Genomic DNA, 20,967 nt, shown 5'->3' with positions numbered 1-20,967 from the left:
GGGCTTAGGAGATTGATTCTTAAGGGGACCTGGCTGAGAGGCATTTTGGTGCCACTGTAGACAGGGACAAGGCACTGCACTAGACCCTGCTATGCTGTGCTGCAATACTTTATATTGTTCACCATGAAAACATGCTAGCAATCCAGCACACTTTGGAATGTACATGTAGAGAGCAGAAACTCAAAATGGGTGACTATATACAGTCAAGGGCAAAGAGAGTGTAGTGTGTAGAATGTTCCTATTCCAGGGAAACACCACATTTACATGTAATGGTAGCCATAATGCAACCACCATATTTGATCTATGTAAAATTGTGAGTGACATACAAATTGTGTTGTTTTTTTTTTACTAATACTGCTTAATCTTCAAGACTGTATATATTCAACAGTATTCAGTGATCAGTGACCTTAACAATATGAAATATGGTTTGAGGGGGTGTGTATAACTCATGCCTACCGATATTTGAATCTGTGGTTTATGACTGCAGTGCAATCATGTCTGTAGTTTTGATTGAGTGAGTTATGTCTGTAAGGCTGACCTGGTTCCCTCCACTCTTTGGGTTTACAAACACCAGTAGTGGTTTCATCAGCTGAGACGGGATTGGCCTCACGATGAATGGCTTCCATCGAGCCTCCTATCAGGAGAGTTTGGAGGAGGGGCTTAATCTACGTTGTTTTTAAGCCAAAAAAATGTGCTGAAGGGAAAATTGTGACCCACCTCTGCTCCTTTTTTGCTCAGTTTGCGTTTGAATGAAGTCCGTTTCTTCTTTTTGCTTGACTTTAGTGAGGACTACAGGAACAAACACAAACACTTCAAAAGAGGCATGCTTCTACCCTCTGCTGGACATATCTAGCCTTACAAGGATTGTTCTTTTTTGTGTGCACATGGTTGTCTGAGGACTATAAAATGTTAACCTTGTAAGTAGTACTTCCATAACCCTCACCCAGCTGTGTGTCTGTGTACATGTGTACCTGTGGTCTGCGGACACGTATAATCCACGTTGGCGGTACTATAAGTGCCGCGTGCGCTCCTAAAGAACAGGGCTCTTCTATCTGCTGTAGCATGAAACATGTCACCTTGTTGTGATACTGCAAAGAGAGGAGCACATTATAGACTCGACACACAAAATACATTTCTCTTGTATTATAACACACAAAGTACATGCATATAATGAAGCACTCAAACACACATACTTACTGCTTGCTTGCACCAAGAACAACTAATGGCCACAATTTCTTTACTGTGAAAGGCAAACTTCTGCTGAAATCCCTGTGAACACAGAGCACACTGCAGTTACCCAAATGCTATAAACACAGCAAACACTGCAGTTACCCAAATGCTATAAACACAGCAAACACTGCAGTTACCCAGATTCTATAAACACAGAAAATATTAAAAGAAAGTAAAAGAAAGCCGACTAAAAGAAAGTAATAATTAAGAACATCTGGATCAGTAAGCACATTCATCCTCACCTATGTAATTTCACATCTGGACTACTGAGACATACTCCAAAGAGCAAGACACACAGACACACACACAGAGGCACCCAGAGACACATAACCAGAGACACATCAAGAGACACAGACAGACAGACACACACAGGCACCCAGAGACACATAACCAGAGACACACCAAGAGACACACAGACACAGACACACACACACACACACCTTCCCGCACTGCTTGCATTTTCCCTCTTGCCGCCGTCGATGGACCCAGTGGTGTCGCACTATGGTGGGCTGCCATGGAAACAGAAGAGGCCGAATACAATCCCATTAATCTGACCATGTGACCACAGACAGGCTGGACTGAAAGGAAGACTTAAATACGCCCTGATTAAAAGCCTCAATAATCCTGCAGGAAACTGAAAGCTCCTTCCATCTTCCCTGCAATTAATCGGTTACAAGAACGCGTGGCCATTTGTATGATGCCTTTTAAGAAGTCGAGTGATAGATTGTACTCATCAATGTCTAGAACTAGAACCACATGACTCAGCATTTCAGAACAAGAATGTTCAGCTAGGAGTGGGTCTTGTAGCACAACTCTGTTCTTTCAGAGCACTAAAAACCATAACTGAGCCCAAATAATTTGATATGAAACACTGAACAAGCGTGTGACCTCACTATACAGAGATGAATAAACAGAACGGGAACATAGGATAATCATGAGGCCAAAAGACAGAACCAACTGGTGAAAAAAGGATGGAGAGATTTATGGTTAATGACACTGGTGAGTAACCAGTAATAAACCATTGGGAGTATGTTTGAGAATCCAGAACAGTGACAGCACACATGAGCTGAGCTAGCTCAGTGCATCACTATAATCTAATAGATGTAACACTATAATCTAATGGATGTGTCAATGTTTTGTGAACCTAATAATATCTGTATGTGCAGATGTAAGAGTAGACATAGCATTATCCATCTTATTTATTAATGGGTAATGGAAAAGGCCATTAAAAACAGCAAAAGAAGAGTCTGAAGGTGTGTGTGTGTGCGCATGTGTGTGTGCATGCACATGTGTGTAATACCTGTGTAGGAACTATATGTGAAGAGCACCTGATTTGCTTCAGGTCCCTACAACCTTTCAGGGCTCTGCATCGCCATGTGTGCTAGCCCATGCAAGGTATGATGGGAAACAGGAGGAGCGGGGCACACAGTGCAGATGGATGGAGGAAAGAGGAGAGGAAAGGCACGGGATGGAAGAGAATATAAAAGAGGGGAAGAAGAAGATAAGGAAGTAGACGGACACAAAGCATTTCAGAAGCCGAGGGTTCCAGCTGAACAGCTGCACCGGTGCAGACGTTAAACGCTGCCAGCTGTACCCTGGGCTGCTGAACTGTGTAACTGGAGAGAAGAAATATCATGCAGGTGAAGTGACTAAACAAAATTAAAAATAAAGAAGCCAAAGACAGGCCGTGATCAAACTCAGAAACTCACCTCCCGTATGTTCCGCGACCCTGATTCCCTAAATGTCGGTTTACACCTGAAATTGATCTAAAACATGCATGATACATTAGTGTTCATTTTAACTTTTCATTTGGTATGAGGAGATCCAAAATCCCCCAGAAGGAAATCTGACAACTAAGGAAACAACGATTTGGATAAAACAGAAATTTTAGCCAGAGAATGTGTTAACTGTGTTAATAGTAGAAATATTCTAAAGATTTTCAAGTGAGAAGCCATTTAATACTTAAGAAACAGTCCCAAAAAAACCCAAAAAAACAAACCACACACATATGAAAAATACTTTCATTCTTTAATATTCTCAATTAAAAGAAGAATCAGAAATGCTAAATCAGGAGTTGTTTCCACCACATTCAGTGCCCTTCTCAGAATGTTAGTAAGAGTGGTTAGTTGAACCCCAACACCCTAATCAAACCATTTTACCCTGAAATATCCACACCTCTAACAGTAACAGCATTATTTATCATGCACCGATAGCAGGTCCACCAGTATGTACTTAAACCACTCAGGTAGCACAACCTAACCCTGATTGTCATGAGCAATTTCCCATTCGAAAGTGCAGTGTAGAGGCAGAGGGTTTGTATTCAGTGAGGCTTGAAGTGAGACAATTCTGAGACATATATGAGCTTCAACCTTTATCCCCACTATGTCTCATACTGCATTGTTTATTGACTATAAACAGATTAGTTGCTAATACTAATGAATATATAATTAGATATAGCTACCTTAACCTCAGCTAATAATAATAAATATATTAGCTACAGCTACCTTAAATTCAGCTAATACTAATGAATGCATATATTAGCTATAGCTACCTTAACACACTCAAATATTTACATACATTTGCTGGAAACTAGCTGTGTATTTTTTCCATTTGACTCCATGACTTATGTTTTACTGTCCAATGAATGCTCCTTGGAAGGATTAATCTGTTTAAGAAAAAAAAACTAATATTTAAAAAAAATACAAAAAGCTTACTGGTGAGCCTCTCTTCCCTTGTAAATTGAGAAAGAGGATTTTGGCTGCATTTTCCAAGCTGATCTAATAGGGTATGTGTTTCTTTAGGTCTGCGGTGGGTTAAACGTGACAATGTGTCAGGGCCTGAGGTCTTCTGGCTCCTGCAAGAGTGTTTCTGGGCCTTTCCATCACCTCCATGTTACCTCGGCTGCTTCCTGACACCCCACCCACCAACCTCCCGCTGCTATAGCAACGCTAGCTTTCTGCATTCACTGGGTCTCTGCTCAGGGCCATGAGGCCAGACAGTCTCACTGTGTTCTGGGATTGGACAGTGTGAACGAGCGATCTTTTAACCACAGCAGAGGCTGAGAGAGGCAGTGAGACACCAGTCCCAAGGAGTGTATGCGAGACCAGAAAGAGTGAAAAGGGCGGAGGGAAGTAGAGAGGGGCTGTGATGGTCTCACTCTGAAAGACGGATCTCTGTGTGGCAGTTCATCAAGCCACTCCGCCTGGAGCTGAGCCTTCCTGTGAGATAACTGAGGGTAGGGACATGATTGGTCGATGAGGCAGTGATGGTCCACATGCCCATTGCCAGGAGATTAAGAACTCACCTTCTCCAACTGCTGAATACAGATGGTGTGAACTACAATCTTGCAAGCAGCACATTTCTTTCGAGCCACAGATTTTTGCTATGTGGAGAAACAGGGAGAGATGTATACAGACAGACACAGAGAAGGATAAACAGATAAATAGATTAGTAGAGATGGATAAATAAATGATTCATAGGTACAAATCTTTTACAAATATTAACATTTTTACAAAAGTGATACAAGATGGTGTGTGGAAAATACACATTTTTTAGTCAACTCCACATTGTTTACTCAGCTCAATTGTTATGTAATTTTACATAAAAACTATTTATTCCACATATTCAGATGTGCCTGAAACTGGGTTGTACCGTTCAATTCAACTGTAGATGGATTTGGTAAACAAATCTGCATTGTGCAACCAAATAACTATTCATTCCAAACAAATAATTAAGAATTTCCAAATCTGACAAACATTGGGCCATATCAACTATTTGATGCACTTTTAAAGTGAACCTCCAGAGGGCAGCAGAAACGTTTATGCAGAATATCATACAGTTGGACAGAACCAGACAGTGCCTGAGGGTCCAGCAGAAGGAAAACACTTCTACAGTTTCCGTGGAGATCAGAAAGGACTGAGTGATAGGAGTGTTGTACTGCTCTCTCCACCTCATCCCTGGTCTTATTTTCCCCCTCTTCATAAAACACTGCTCTGCTCCTTATTCTGTCACCCCTCTCATGACCATCAACCCTGTCTCTCTCTGACATCTTCATCTCTCTTCCTTCCCTTTGTATGTAGTCATCTCCTATTGTCTCCCTGTCCAGTGTCTCTCCACATTTTTCACTGCTCATCTCCCTGCCCTGTGTTTCTCCACATCTGTCTTTGCTTTTCTCCCTGTTTAGTGTCTCTCCGCATCTGTCTCTCCAGCGCAGGCTCTGACTTCCACTTTCAAGTTCCCCTCTGCTTTTTTTTTTTTAGTGTTTGTGACAGCTTTTCTGTGTTTGTGACAGCTTTAGCTGTAGAGTGAAGGTGCCATTAGCTGAAAGAAACACACACAAACACAAACACACCAGTGTCTTTGCATAGCAGTGCTGTTCTCCAACGTAACAGAAGTCCCCAGAGACGTTGGTCTCAAACCAGATGTGCTCACCATAGAGCGCTGACTCCTGCACACATGCACACAGACAGAACATTCTATGTTAAACTAAAATAACTTCTAACTGTATAGAATTTCAGGAAAGCATTTCCAAAAAGTCCATTATGGTAATGTGCTTAGGAATTCTTATCATCAAACAGTGCATTGTGTGTGTGTGTGTGTGTGGGCAAGATGAGGATAGTAACTCTTGTTTTTTGTGTCTGTTTTTGAGAGGAGGGACATATTTTGTGTGTGTCTGTGCGTTAGGGAGGGGGGATATTATTGTACGTGTTTGGGAGGGTGGATATTTGTGTGTGGTTGTGTGTGTATGTTTGGGACAGGGTTATTTTTGTGTCTCTGGGTGTGTTTTGTGTGTGGTAGATTAACTCACACTCCAGTCCACAGTACTCCGGATATCTCTGTCCAAGTCACATTTGGACAGCACTGAACTGCTTGGCTGAGATGACAGGTGCTGTAGTCCGGACTTAGCTATGGCCTTCCTATATATACACACACACACACACACACACACACACACACACACACACACATTTAATGGCCAATAAAGGAACAAAACAATCAATCAAACTGAGGGATGATGCAGTCATCACTGACGCACATCTATACACCACACATACAAATAAATACCAGAGGGGCCGAGGTAGGCAAAGGTAAACTGACACACCACAATCACAGCTACTGACAACAATACTGGAAAAACGACCAAAGGGAGCAAAGATCTGTGGGTGTGGGTATGGGTGTGCTTGTGAGTGTGAGTGGGGAGGGCTAGACAGAGAGAGCGAGAGAGAGAGATGAACTGAAAAACTGCTCCTGCTATTCTGAAAGAAAGTCACCTCCCACACGCCAACTACAAAGTAACATCTGCCCTCTACTTTCTGTCAGCTCTGCCTGCTGTTATTGTAAAGGCAACATGAATGCATATACCCACACAAACTAGGTCAAAGATGTTAGCAAAGAAAATACCTGACTTTCAGTGGCAGGTGAGAAAACCTTCCACTTACTTTCCTTTATAGTGCTTTTGCAGCTTTCCATAGTATTTTGGCTTTATCTCACATACACACACCTCCACGCACACACAAACAATACACACAAATCTCGCTATACATACGAGAGGAACCCATTCCATGTGTCAGTCTGTGGGTCGTAGTAGGTTTCCTGGAGCGAACCTGTGAGTGTAGGGTCTGGCCACCAGGTGGAGTATTTCTTGTAATTGACGGACCCTATCCACGACACCACAGACCTCCGCCTCCCCACACACATACCCCCAACCCCCGCATTGGGCATCCTCCATGCCTGGCTGTTCCTACGGTAATGTCCGTAAAGCCCATAACGGGCGGGACTGTGATACACCGCCTCCGCTGGAAGCAGGTGGGAGGAATTTCGGCGCAGGCATCGTGGCGTGCGGATGATGTGGCGGGGCCGAAGGCTGTCCTCCATCAGCAGGCCCTGAGTCAGCCACAACGGGCACCCATCCTTCCGCACTTCGTTGGGCTCTGCCCAGCTGTCGTCGCTGTGCGAATCAGAAGATGGTCCCCCTTCGCTGGCCCCGCCCAAATCCTTCTCCTGGTTCATCTGCACCACGCTGGCCAGCAGCAGCGACGGCCCCAGCAGCTGTGCGTGGATGTTGCGGTGCTTGGCAGCTTGGCGGCGGCGAAGCGAGAAGCTCTGTTTCAGGCAGGCCGTGGTGCCACTCGAGCGCCTCCGCACGAAGCGTCGCTCGCAGACCTCCGCGGCCCCGCCCTGCCCCCCGGTGGCCTGAAGTGTTGCCTGCAGCTGAACACTGGACCTGCGTCGCTGCGTCAGGCCAGCAGAGGGCAGCCCTGCGCTGGAGCGCCGCCGCGCTTTACTCGCCGGCACCGCCACGCTCGAGCGTCGTCGCCCGCTCAGCTCCCGGGCTTTCCGGCGGAAATGGCGGCGGAAAAACGTATCCATGGTTCTCCGAGGGGAAAGATGCTACACGCCACAACTGATCCGAGAGACTCTGTGGGTGTGAGAGCGAATGTGTCAGCACACAGCACAAGTACACGCGCGCGCACGCACACACACACACACACACAACCATACACACACACAACCATACACACACACACACTGCAGTGGCTCCCAAGTATAGTGCTACTCTGTACTCGCATCATTCTGCTGTCATTGAGGAGGCGGAGCCACCTGACATAAGGGATCTCGTGATCCAACTCAACAATAGACAAAACTCAATCCAATCTGCTAACGATTCCTAATTTAGCTCCTCATGGGCGAAACCTGATCAGAATATCTGACGCATTCATCCAAATCCCCGAGCTGAAGTTACAGAGTGTCTGAGGAAACCACAAACAGGTGAAATGCAACCTTGCCACCAAGCTGTGCTGCAGGTCAGAAACTCAAGCCACCAGCCGGGCAGGACAACAACGCGGATGTAATCCACCTGTGAGCAGCCAGGTAAGCTCACCTGGAGAAAGTGGTGCTGATTTCTGGCTGGGTTTAGCCACTGGAGCACTGCCTAGCTCTAAAGCTCACGCTGCCAGGGCGATATTTATAGCAGCAGTAGATCTCTAGGGGCAACAGCAGCAACAGTGTGACAGCATCGCTTGGCAACATGACAACAGGGCACACAGAGCACAAAGGGCTCTGCTAGAACGATTATTAGTCAGCTAGTATGCAGCTCTGGCTAGTGTGCAGTGGTTCTGGACAACATGCAGTGGGCCAGCTCACTGCTGAGTGGGACAGATTACTGCACACGGGGACACACACAAATACTCAGGGAGACAGTCTACTGTTCGGTGGGACAGATTACTGCTGAGTGAGACACACTACGCTACAGTGGTTCACAGGTTCACCTGTCTTTCCCTGTTTATACACATATAACCCATAGAATTAATTCATGAATGGAGGGCTTAATAAACCATTTAGTTCAGTCAGTTGTGTAAGACCGGATTAGAGCCAACAAAATGTGCAGTGTGTGTGTGTGTGTGTGTACATGCACGCGCGATTAAGTAGCTTTAGGAGGGAAACTTGTATGGGAATTGTAATAGACCAGGTGCTTTCTCATATGCGGCTTACTTAAAAAGGCTACTTTGCTACATCTTATTGAAAGCAATTTCCAATGGAATACAATTTCCTGAACTAAAGTATATTATCATTTAATCTAAAGAACCAGAAACAGGGCTGTTTTTAAGCATGTGAGGGTGCAAGGCCACATTTTAGGCCACAGATTTCACAGCATCCGTGATCAGCCATTTACTGCACACGCTAATAAAAGGTCATTAAGCCTACACACTCAAAACCACTGAGAGGCACTGAAACAAACTGCCGTGTGGTTTTGCATGCTGAATGTTCAGGGAAATGTACCAAGAGAAAGCATGACAGATCAAGGCAAAGTCCAACTGTGTGCATGTCTGTGCATATGTGCATGCGTGCATGCATGTTGGTCTCTGGCTACTGTGCAGTACAGCTGACTACCTTGGCTGACTATTGTGCAGTGCTCACACACACCCAACTCAAGGAAGACTTAATATCAGGCCATTTATTTCAGTTAGATGTCAAAGAGCTAACACGTCAATTAGAGCCAACATCAAAATGTGCAGAGCGTGTGTGTGTGTGTGTGTGTGTATACCTTTGAATAAAAATAATTATAATCAAATTTAAGTTATAAAACAGATAAACACAGAGAAAATAAAAAAAGCACAATTAAAGAATTCAGAAGTCTCTTATTGAGAGCTCATTAACCAGTTACACACTGTTAGCATAGTGGAATTTCTGTTTTTCAAACAAGACCTTTATCTTTTCCCATCATGCACAACAACACTATCAATGATGCAGTACAAAGAACATTAATTCACCTTCACAGCTTCTCAGCAAGCTTAAACACCATCTCACAGTACAATTCTGCAGTTTCTTATGTACTGTACAGCTCAAATATCTAAAAGCCACATGTGACTGAACTAAGTATTGGGATTTTAGTGGTTTAAATGGTCATTTTGCTGGATTGTATGAAAGTGAAAAGGTTAAGAGGTAAAAAGGTTAAGGGGAGCAGTTTCCTAGCACTAAAGCCCTCAGTGACTGGTCTAGTCAGGAAAGTGCCATATTAATTCATGAGACCTTTTACTAACCTGTTAATATGAAAGACCATGTCTGTTCACTTTTCTACAGAATCCTTAGGCAATAATGAGACAGTGCCTTCCTTACACTTTTCAAAAATAGCCACACAAAACACACACACGATGTGAGCATACACAAGTTTTATACTGTACGTTTCATACTAGCATCAGCACAAACAACTAGTTTCATATGCCCCATTTCTCTCTTAGACACACACAAACATACATGTAGTTTTTGATGCTTCTAACGAGACATTGTACTGAGCTGAGATTTAGACAGAAGACTATTACAAGAGTAATATCATCTTCAGCAACCTGCTATCTGTGTCCCTTTCAATATACTCCTCACAATTACTTACACTGTGGGACAGAGGGGGCACCAGAGACTGGGGGAGAGAGAGAGAGAAGTAAGTATCAAGGGTGCCAGAGAGAGAGGGAGCAAGAGAGAGGGAGAGACAGACAGAGAGAGAGAGAGAGAGCGGGGGAGAGGGGATAGATAGATAGAGAGAGAGAGAGAGAGAGGAGCAAGCATGTGAGAGAGGGAGAGAGACAGGGAGTGAGAGTGAAAAGTAAGATGCAGGAGACAGAGACAGATAAGAGATCCTGAACAGGTTCTATATGTTTTATTTTTAGTAACAAACTCTGCACTCTATAGAATTCAATGAGAATCAGAATGTACAGTGCCAGGGGACAAAAGCTGAGCTCCACAAGAGTAACCCTGACAAATGCTAATTAATTACTGTTCACCTTATTATCGTTTACTGCTGTAAAAGGTACACAACTAGCTAAATGTTGAAGTGACACGCGTGTTAGGTGTTAGCTAACTGCCAACACACGCTCCACTAACATTTAGTTAGTTAAAGTTAAAAACTACAGTAGAAAGTGTGTATTAGAAGTTAACTAGCAAGCTCCGCTGTAATAAGCGTCAGCCAAGCAAGCGTTCCCTCTGCAACTTGGCAGTGCAAACCCCACGTTCCACCCGGGTTGGTGCAATCCGATGCCAGGCTCATAACCAGCAAGTGAGCATTAATGTTTTTTTAACTAAACATGTTAAGCTTACAATTCAGTAAAATGGTTGGTCGGCTGAAAATAAAGATTTTAGATCACGTGTTTATCACATGCAACCAACTTAATTTTGAAATTTTCCACCCAAGTACCCAAGTTGTTACCCACTACAATATTTATATAGTGTATAATTGTTATACTAGATATGAAGAAGAGGTTTCAACATTCTGAAAAAAAGTGAGAAAAAGATATATACAGCTGTGCATTGAACTAGCATCCAAACACGCACACATTTAGCTGACAAGGAGCTTGATGACCTGCACTTGTAGTCAAATTTGTAGAAGGTCTCGTTGAAGGTCTTCATTCTGTTATTACAATCACTGCAGCAATAAGGATTGTTTATTTTACTGTACTAATCTGCGTGTCATGATAGCAGAGACGTTGATCTTGATTAAGGTATTACAGCTGAAGCACTACTCTGTATGGAATTCCGTTTAGGTAACGTACCTGCCTCCTGCTATATATTTTGTGTCAGTGTGAAATCACTAACTGTTCTCTTTCATTTACGTGCTGTGAAAACTGAAATCTACAAGAAACCCAAACATTTTGTAGAAAAGATGTTGTTTTGCTGTTGTTTAAACTTAATGCATTACATTATTGGGCAGTGCTTCTCATACTTCATATTTCTCTTGAACTTGTCATATATTTTGCTAATGTTAGTTCTGAATAGCCTACCTGTAATGAAATGACACACAAAAAGTCATATTCTGGTTAGTGTTATTCTCTTATGCATTAACCAAATACAAACTAGTTGTTAAATTCCGTGAATGTAAATATAGTTTAGCAAGGTTAGTTAGCTAATCAGGCTGTTTAGAGTCCAACTAGCTAGCTATGATAGCTTGCTTTAAGATAACTTGCTAGCTAGCTATCAAAGTAGGATACTTGCTCTTAATAGACGAGTATAAGGACCACAATATTAGATTACATTAGCTGTCTAGATGGCAATATTGCCTAGCTTAGCCTACTGGTTTTAGGAAAGAAAAGGAACACTGAAGGAGTCTAATCAGATGTAGGTTACTCTACATATCTGGTCCTTTCTTCAGGTAGATGGGTGTTAAAATAGGCTGGTGTTGATATTTTATGTTAAAGCATCAGCTAACATGAAAGCGTCAAATACATAAATACAGCAAAAGCGGAGTTTCTGTGACTATCGTGACTATCGATAGATAGAAAACAGCCCCTTTAAAAATATCTTCAGAATCTGAGTGACCAGCACTGGAAAATTCACAGTCCAAGTCAGTCGTAATAAGGTTTGATGTCGCCTTTGTTCACGGGTGTCCACCAGTGACGTCACTCTGCAACTTTCTGGAATTTCTGGAATGACCGTGTTTTTCCATCAATGTTATTTTCATTTTAATTCACATATAAATTTTTTCACTAGCTAAGATGATGTGAAATGTTTTGGGAGGTCCATTGGGTGGTGCTTAGGCTTTAAAGCTATATCAAAACACGGTGTCCCACAATTTCTGATTTACTCTAAACTGCCTCACGCAGAGTACCGAGGGCTCTGCCTCATCTGAAGTCTAAGCACCTGATTCTCATGAGCTGCTTATCAGCTCGTCTACCTAAACATTCCTTTAACAGCTATTCATGCAGTAACACGGCCGTCCAATGCTTTCCTTCCGCCACGTTGTATCTCTGTAGATTTCCAAGTGTCACTGAAACCTCTTTTTATTTTACCTTGTTGCTCTAGCTAGCTAGGCAAAAGTTGCATTTAGCATATCATTGTTATCTCCGTTTCGTTTTTTCGCTGTATTGTCTTGTTGGTCTGTCTATTCTCTGCCCTCCCTTGTTGTTTTCTCAATTTATTAAACCTGCTAAAGCCATTTTGATTCGGTTTATTAAACCTGCTAAAGTATTCTAGATTCGATTTATTAAAACTGCTAAAGCTTTCTTGATTTGTCAGTCTGTCATTTAGCATAAAATCCATGTTTGTGTTGTCTTACAGCAAAGGACCCAAATGATGACAAATACTGCTGTAAAGCATGATTTGCACAACACATTGAAATAAACCACAGAGTATGATATGAAATAAACCATATTAATATGAAATGATAAACGTTCTGGCAGCACACAATAGGAGCACAGAGAGAGTTATAAGAGAGTTAGAGTTTGGGTTGTGTAAAGAGGCAGAGAGGCTTGGGTTAGAGGGAAAGAGCTTCTTCATACAGTCTATGAACATTGTAAGCCCCTTCCTACAGTCTATAACAGCCATCCTCCAACTATGAACCTTTGCTGTCAATTAATTTTTCATAGCTTTATAAACTGCAGTGACGGTTCATGAACATCCTGGGTAGTGCTTTAACAGTCGCAGGGACATGCAAGAAAACCAAGTCAACAGTCACTCCCCAGAGACACACACACACACACTACTGGAACCCCTAGTTTCCCACCCAAGCATTCTGGGAAACAGGTCAGGGATCAGCAGATACAGAAAGAGTACGTGTATGAGAAAGAGAAAGAAACAGAGCAAGACAGAGTGAGAAAGAGGTTAACAAACAGGAGGCTGGAGATTCTGTTTTTTTCTGTAATGTGACAGTAACAGAGCTAGTATTAAAACAGTCAGTGGACTGAAATTACAGGCTGCTAAAAGAGTTTAAGAACTGCTTCTTGTTATTTTCAGCTTTGCCATTAAACTTTAAGAAACTGTATTACAAAGGAAATTGACAGTAATACTTAATGGTGCTGTAATGAATGTTTCTAAACTGAGAGACTCAGAAAAGCTACTCAAATCAACTGGAAAAATGAGTCACTAAGCTAAGGACCATGAGCGGTGTTTAACCCCCACTCCCCCACACAATGGCACTAGGAAGGTTAGAGTGCGGTGGGGTCAGGGTTTAGAATGTCAAAGGATGAGGGACTCAGAGACACAGAGCTGCAGACCTTCTACAGCCCTACATTCCACCACAGTTCAACAATGCAGACCTTCTACAGCCCTGCATTTCACCACATTTCAACACCACAGACCTTCTACAGTGGTGGGCAAAGGTTTGGGGCTGACACAAATTTTGGTTTTCACAAAGTTTACTGCTTCGTTTTTTTTTCCAAGATCCTTTTGCCATTTGTTTATATGATATAGTGTACAATTATAAGCATTTCATAAGTTTTGTTAACTTTTTATTGAAAAATACATCTAGTTTAAGGAAAGACTTAATATTTACAGTGTTGACCCTTCTTTTTTAAGACTTCTGCAAATTGCCTTGGCATGCTCTATATTAGCTTCTTGACTGAACGCAATCCATTCTTGCCTAATCAGTGCTTGGAGTTGAAACACAGTTTCTGTGTTTATGTTTGTCCACCCTCTTTTTGAGGTTTGACCACAGGTTCTCAATTGAGATCTGGGGAGTTTCCTGGCCATGGACCCAAAATTTCAATGTTTCGTTCACTGAGCCAATTGGTTATCACTTTTGCCTTGTGACAGGGTATGCCGTCATACTGGAAAAAGCATTGTTCATCACCAAATTACTCCTGGATCATTGGGAAAAATTGCTCTTGGTGGATTTTTTGATTCCATTCCTTATTCCTGGCAGTGTTCTTAGGCAAAATTTTGACTAAACACACTCCATTGGATGAGAAAAAACCCCACACGTGAATGGTCTCAGGATGCCTCACTGTTGGCATGACTCAGGACTCATGGTAGCACTCAACTTCTACAGACAATAATTTGTCCAGATGTCCCAATTAGTCTGAAGGGGGATTCATCAGGGAAAATAACTTTACCCCAGTCTTCTGGAGTCCAATCCCTATACTTCCTGCAGAATGGCAGTCTGTCCTTGGCTTCTTTGCTGCCCTTCTTGACACCAAGCCATCCTCCAAAAGCCTTTGCCTCACTGTGTATGTAGATCCACTCACACCTACCTTCTGCCATTACTGAGCAAGCTCTACACTGGTGATGACCCAATCCCGTAGCTGCATCCTCTTTAGGAGATGGTCCTGGCACTTTCTTGACTTTCTTGGGTGCCCTGAAATCCTTCTTCACTGCAACTGAATGCAATGATGACTGCACATGTTTTCTTGGAGGTAACCATGGTTAATAGAAGAAAACTTCAAGCACCACCACCCTTTTTAAGCAACCAGTCTGCTCTTCTAATCAGCATGACAGAGGGATATCAGCTGCCTTGTCCTCATTAACACTTTCTCCTTAGCTAGTGAGAAGATCACTGAAATTATGTTAGAGGGCTTTTTCGTGGCAGGGCTGAAATGCAGTGGCTGGAATGCAGTCATTTTTATTATTAAGTTCATTTTCATCACAAGTAATGACTGCAATTAATTGCAATTCACCTGATCACTCTTCACAATCTGGAGTTAATGCAAATTGCCGCCATAAAAACTGAAGCAGCAAACTTTGTGAAAACCAAAATTTGTGCTAGTCTCAAAACTTTTGGCCACGGCTGTACAGTCCTACATTCCACCACAGTTCAACACCACAGACCTTCTACAGTCCTACATTCCACCACAGTTCAACACCACAGACCTTCTACAGTCCTACATTCCACCACAGTTCAACACCACAGACCTTCTACAGCCCTACATTCTAGACTTGCATGAACCATAGAAAGTTCAATGTTTTTTCAATATTACAGTGTAGAAAACAATTCGATTCTGTAATAATCTGGTGTTTAAAATGGAGCACTGGGTGTACAGTTTAATCTCAAACTTCTTACTCTATTTTTTTTTTTAGAACTCAAGAACTCAGCTTCATCCAGGCAGGCTACCATAACATTTGTGCTCCACAAACAAAATATAGCAGACTCTAAAGCAGCCTAAACCGATTAAACAGAGAAGTCCAAGGAGAATGTGACTGATAGAAAACCATATACATGTTGATTTTCCTAGGTAAGAACTTCCCTAATGTAATTACAAGTTGAAATATTTAGTTTATATAGTAAGTTTACTTGTCTTTTTTTAAAAGCAAGATTTCATTTAAAAATCAAACTTTTGCAATCAGACTTTTCTGTGTTCAGGACTTTATATTTTCGTGAGGTTTTTATTCCAAGGTATCATTTTGGTACCCTGCTTCCCTACAGTGAAGATGTCATGTTGTCCTGGTATTTAAGAAAGAGGATACTTATTTCCTCATCCTGAAATGAAACAACCAATAGGACATATTTTGAGAATTACTAGATGATACTTTTTGCTATGGTGATCCAAAACAAGGTGATTTTTCATACATTAGATGGAAATAATATAGTTTGCAGCATATCATTGACAGCAGTGCATGCAATATATGAACAGATCACTTTACAGAATTGAACAGAAATATTCTTTTAGCACCAGGTTAGCAGCTGAAGCCAAGTTCTCACTTAATCAGGTCGATCACCAGTGCTTGGCTCACCATGAGGAACATGCATGCACTTCTCTGCAGAAATCCCTCACACACAGATGCATGGCAATGATTAGCCACGGAAATCAGCATGCTTGTGTTTGTGTTTTTGTTGCTGTTGTGAGGACGTGTGACTAATTTGCATGAGAGTAGACTGGAACAGCTCAGCATTGTGGGCCTGATGAGAAGAGTGAGTGTGTGTCTGTGTAATAGTGCCTGCATCTGAGAGAGTATGTGTGTGTGTGGGGGTGGGGGGGTGGCTGGGTGTGAGAACACACACTGCTGATTAGAGAAGCGTGTATGTGAGATGCAAAAGCAAGCATTGGATTTGCATCGCGTTTTGTGTGGTAACACGTAGTACCACACTCTGTCCACCATCATCTAAACACACAGACACACTGTAGCTAGAATTTACCTATAGATTAAAACACACATACACATCGTAACTAGAAAATAATACCTATAGATTAAACACACAGAAATGCTATAGCTAGAACATAAAATACCCATAGATTAAACACAAACTGCAACAGACACATAGTTTATTAACCCCTAAAAGGAGAACATCCCACCCCCAAAATATGGACATATGTGGGACAGGGATATGACACTACAAGACAAAAAATTACAACCATAACCTATCTAGCTAGTTAACAGAGCTGACCAGTTTTATCTATAAATCTTAATATATATTCAAGTTTTACTCACCAAACCTAGAATGTACGTACAGTATTTAAGTCTCAACATGCTTGACTTGCTTAATGAAAATACATTTCATGAACTGTATAAGGTGGTATCCACTCTGCTACCACATCACTGGTCAACTTCATAAACACTTACCACTCTGCTACACAGCATTGGTATTTGTGATGATATATAAATAAAAAGAATTTTAACAAATACATATAAAATATTTTATCCTGAACCCTGATATTCCATACAAGTCATCTTTTGATTTGTTTTGATTTATGGCGGCAAATGTATTAAAATAATGTAGGCCAATATTTAACTATGTCATATCAAAGATTTGACAATGTGCTTTAAAACATTTCATAATTGCTATATGTAACAGTAGAAATACTATATAATATTCTTCCCATGTTATATGCTTTTCCAGTTATAATTTCCTCCACATTCTCCTACTTTCATTAGTCACATGCCAACAAAATACATCAAAAATATGCATGCAATAATCCAATCATAAAATAAGATCCAAATCATAGAAATAGGCCAAAACCTTTCAGCAGTGCAGTAGCTGGTATTCTCTGTTCAGTTGCTGAATATGCTTACAAGATCTCAAGTTATGAACTGACCATTCAAAAAGAAAAATCATACCAGATAAATTACCCTTGTAGCTAAATGAATGTGGTAGAATACCAACCCAACAGAACCCTGTTTTCCTGAGCCAACAGCAAACTGACCAATGCACTAAACACACGTACCTTGAGTTCCATGGACTCCTGATTGTAAATTCATAGGCTTTACACAAGCCAAGTTGAATCAGCATTTATAAATAGTTAACATTACTGCAGATTTAGTCGTAATTTTTCTCGCATAAAATTCAACAAAATAATTCTGGGTAATTCCAGCAAATGATTTTTAAGGCAATGCATATAAATCCTTTCAATGCATATTTCATAGCTGAATTTGAAGTCAGCCTTTTGAAATGATGGAATTCCAAAAAGTATTTTTATGCGTGCAAGCACTTGTACACACAGAAATCACATCATCCACTGTTATGAGTACACCTGACTTCACCAAAAGCCAAAAAGACAACAGGTCATCACTACACATACATTTACGCACATAAGTGCAGACAAACACACATACATACAGGCTCATTTAGATGGTATTTTGGAGATTGTTTTTGATTGATGTACTCCTCAAGGGAGATGGACAATAAAAAGAAAACAAAAGGATAAATGCACACTATACATACAGAAGGAGAAGTGTGTGTGAGAGATCACGTGTGTGAGACACTGTTGTCCCCAGTGGTTCATTCCTAACGATCATGGGAAGAATAAAAACGTGGCCATTTTATGACTGTTGTTTTGATTCACACAACTGTGTTCACAACCCACTCACTGAGCTCTAATGTCCTTCCAGCACAATGAAGCTATCGCACTAAACCAGAGTTATTAAGTGTGTGTGCGCGCATGTGTTACAGAATCAATCTGTTCATTTGTAATGTTAGTGAGACCGAGAGAGTGAGAGAAAGCAAGAAAGATAATGAGACAAAGCAAGAAGGAGAAATTTAGATTCCAACACTATTAAATAAAAAACACCATTATATATAATCATTAAGCCATCAACTGAGCCCTTGCAACGAAAAACCATACATTGTCCATTTACTATTGTTCCACATTCTACAAAACAAAAACTAATATAAAGCATTGCTGCAAGGTTTATTTTTAAATGCCCACATGAACGAAGTAAGGTAAGTCTAAATAAAGCATATTTAGCATTTTGATAAAATTTTAATATAAAAGCTGTACAAACTCAAAAAATAAATTAACTGATTACACAAAAAGGGGAAATGTCTGATTTTCATTGCAAGGGCTCAATTAACGATAATTATTTATCTTTAACTATAAATATATTTATTTTTATTGATAAATCAGAGCATTAATTAATGGCTTATGAAAGCAGGTAATGAGAGAGTGTGAGGAAGAGAGACGAAGAGAGCGCACAAACGCAATAGAGAGAACAATCATTCCTTTCTGTGGAGGTAAATATTTACATGAGTAGAAGGTCACAGTTGCTGGATGATAAATGCACTCAATATTTTTGTCTCACCACCCCACCCCCAATATACACAACCATAAGACATGTGTGTAGTCATACATATACCAGCTACATACAGGACACGCATACACTCATACATATACTAGCCACACGTAGTATACAAGTAGTCATACATATACCAGCCACACACAGGAAGTAAAATCAAGTTTCTTGCCTTTTTCTAATTTAGTTCAGCATTAGAGCCATCATGCACTAATATATCCTGATCCAAGTGGCCTGACCCTCAAACTCACAGTCTCTCACAGACACACACACACACATACAAGCACGTTAACATGGGTGCTGTATTAACAAGAGTACTATATGTTTCCTTGAGTTAATGTCACTGCAGTGAGCAGTCCATTCTCTCCATCTGCTCAAACAGGCAACCAATAAAATGACGTTCCACAGAGTTCCCGTCACCTTTACGTTTACGGCATTTAGCAGATGCTCTTATCCAGAGCAACTTACAAAAGTGCTTTGTCATTTACTCATAGAATATATCCAAGTACAGTATACTAGGTTAGAATTAAACATACCAATGAACTAGAATACTGTAGAATACAGGGATGAACGCTGATACCTAGAAGTGCAAAATAAATAAAGTCCATCTTAAACAATCACTGACTCACTTAAAGAAGATTTGACACTGTTCAGTGGTCATACAGAGGCTCAGAAATAAATGTAACTGTGGCTTACAGCAAAAGTCCTACAAAGAGACGTGCAGAAGTGCAGGTACCTTCATCATCTCAGTGCTGTAGTCAGTCTCAGCTGTCAGATGCCAATGCCCATCGTAGGATGTCTGAAGTCTCTAGTGACACTCACCACTGTGTTAAGGTAGGATGTCTGAACCAGTCAGCAATGCCCCCCACCACGTTAAGTCTGATCATTTTCTTAAAGATGGTCAGTCTCACTTCAAAAATATAGTATTTAGTTGCAGATGTAGATGAACAGGTAGTGAATGGGCAGTCAAACCTCCTCTAGAAAAATCCAAAGGACTCCTCATGACTACTGGCTTAGCCCAAAACTTCAATCGCGATACTGTCTGGTCTATTGAGAAGATCACAGTTGTAAAAAAAAATGTACATAGTTAAGCTAAGGAGCCTTTTTTCTAAGTCTGTTTTTTTTCTCATCCAGGAACACTGAACATCCTCAGTTCAGCATGTCGGTTCTGTGCAATAGTAAATTATATTCCACTCTTTCATTGCTAGTGCTTACATCTGTAGCCTCAAAACACCAAGTAAGTTTTGTTTAAAGTATTCTGTTTAAAGTAGTTTTTTACTTTTGTGCTTTTTGATTTTTAATGCTACCATCTTGAGTTTGCCATTTTAAACTTGCCTATATCAACTATGAATTTTTATTTAATATTAATTTTAATTCATTTTTAAAAACTATTAAAAAATGTTATGTACATAAATATCTGGAATGCACATATTCCACAGTATAAAAGGACCAATGTCTGGTGTAGGCTACAGAGCTATAGACTAGGGCTGTTGTCGCAAATGCAACCAAGTTGTCAAACTTGCCGAACAGACCAACAACTGAACCAACCTGGGTCACCAGCACCACCAATATTTCGACCCATTTTGAACTAGGGCTGTGCGATATGACCAAAATCTTATATCCTGGTATAGATTATTCATATCCAGATAACAATACATTTTCTATAAACTTAAAGAAGAACTAGTTTGACCACATGAAAAGACCTATTTGTTATTGCATTGAAATATTTACTCGAGAAATAATATTTGATTCTTGATTCTTTTATTTAGAACCTTGGTGGAAATTTTCAATGACATAAAATATGAATGTATAAAATATAAAAAGCTAAACATTTATATAAAAAATTAACGTAAACATAGAAAACTAACAAATGATCTCGTCATATCGCACTAGTATGACTAGTATGAACTATGCTTCAGTCATGTTTGGGGCTTTCTTGACATGCTGTTTGTTGTTCCTGCTATCAGAACCTCCCCACGATGGGCTCAGGCCCACATGAGCACCTGCACCTGCTGCGAAGCACATGATTCAGCA

General features: G+C 41.0%; 1 protein-coding gene across 3 annotated transcripts in view; it reads right to left on the bottom strand.

Moving 5' to 3' along the window:
- The window catches only part of LOC113585611 (diacylglycerol kinase zeta-like), a 69,661-nt gene that overhangs the window by 47,420 nt on the left and 1,274 nt on the right, over positions 1-20,967 (bottom strand). For 2 of the 3 annotated variants that reach the window (XM_027023196.2, XM_027023197.2), the window contains exons 2-11: positions 6,776-7,648; positions 6,038-6,146; positions 5,582-5,677; positions 4,535-4,612; positions 2,940-2,996; positions 1,671-1,739; positions 1,198-1,269; positions 972-1,088; positions 718-789; positions 539-634 (exon numbers count right to left, since the gene is read on the bottom strand). In XM_027023196.2, the coding sequence (XP_026878997.2) occupies positions 539-634; positions 718-789; positions 972-1,088; positions 1,198-1,269; positions 1,671-1,739; positions 2,940-2,996; positions 4,535-4,612; positions 5,582-5,677; positions 6,038-6,146; positions 6,776-7,599 (1,590 nt within the window). In that variant the 5' untranslated portion in view covers positions 7,600-7,648. Of the gene's footprint in view, positions 1-538; positions 635-717; positions 790-971; positions 1,089-1,197; positions 1,270-1,670; positions 1,740-2,530; positions 2,612-2,939; positions 2,997-4,534; positions 4,613-5,581; positions 5,678-6,037; positions 6,147-6,775; positions 7,649-20,967 lie in introns of all 3 variants that reach the window. The other variant, XM_027023195.2, reaches the window with a different exon arrangement.

This window comes from Electrophorus electricus, chromosome 21 (genome assembly GCF_013358815.1).
Source record: "Electrophorus electricus isolate fEleEle1 chromosome 21, fEleEle1.pri, whole genome shotgun sequence".
NCBI classification, from domain to species: domain Eukaryota; kingdom Metazoa; phylum Chordata; class Actinopteri; order Gymnotiformes; family Gymnotidae; genus Electrophorus; species Electrophorus electricus.
The sequence above is the reverse complement of the archived record's forward strand: the minus strand, read 5'-3'. Positions and strand labels throughout refer to the sequence as shown.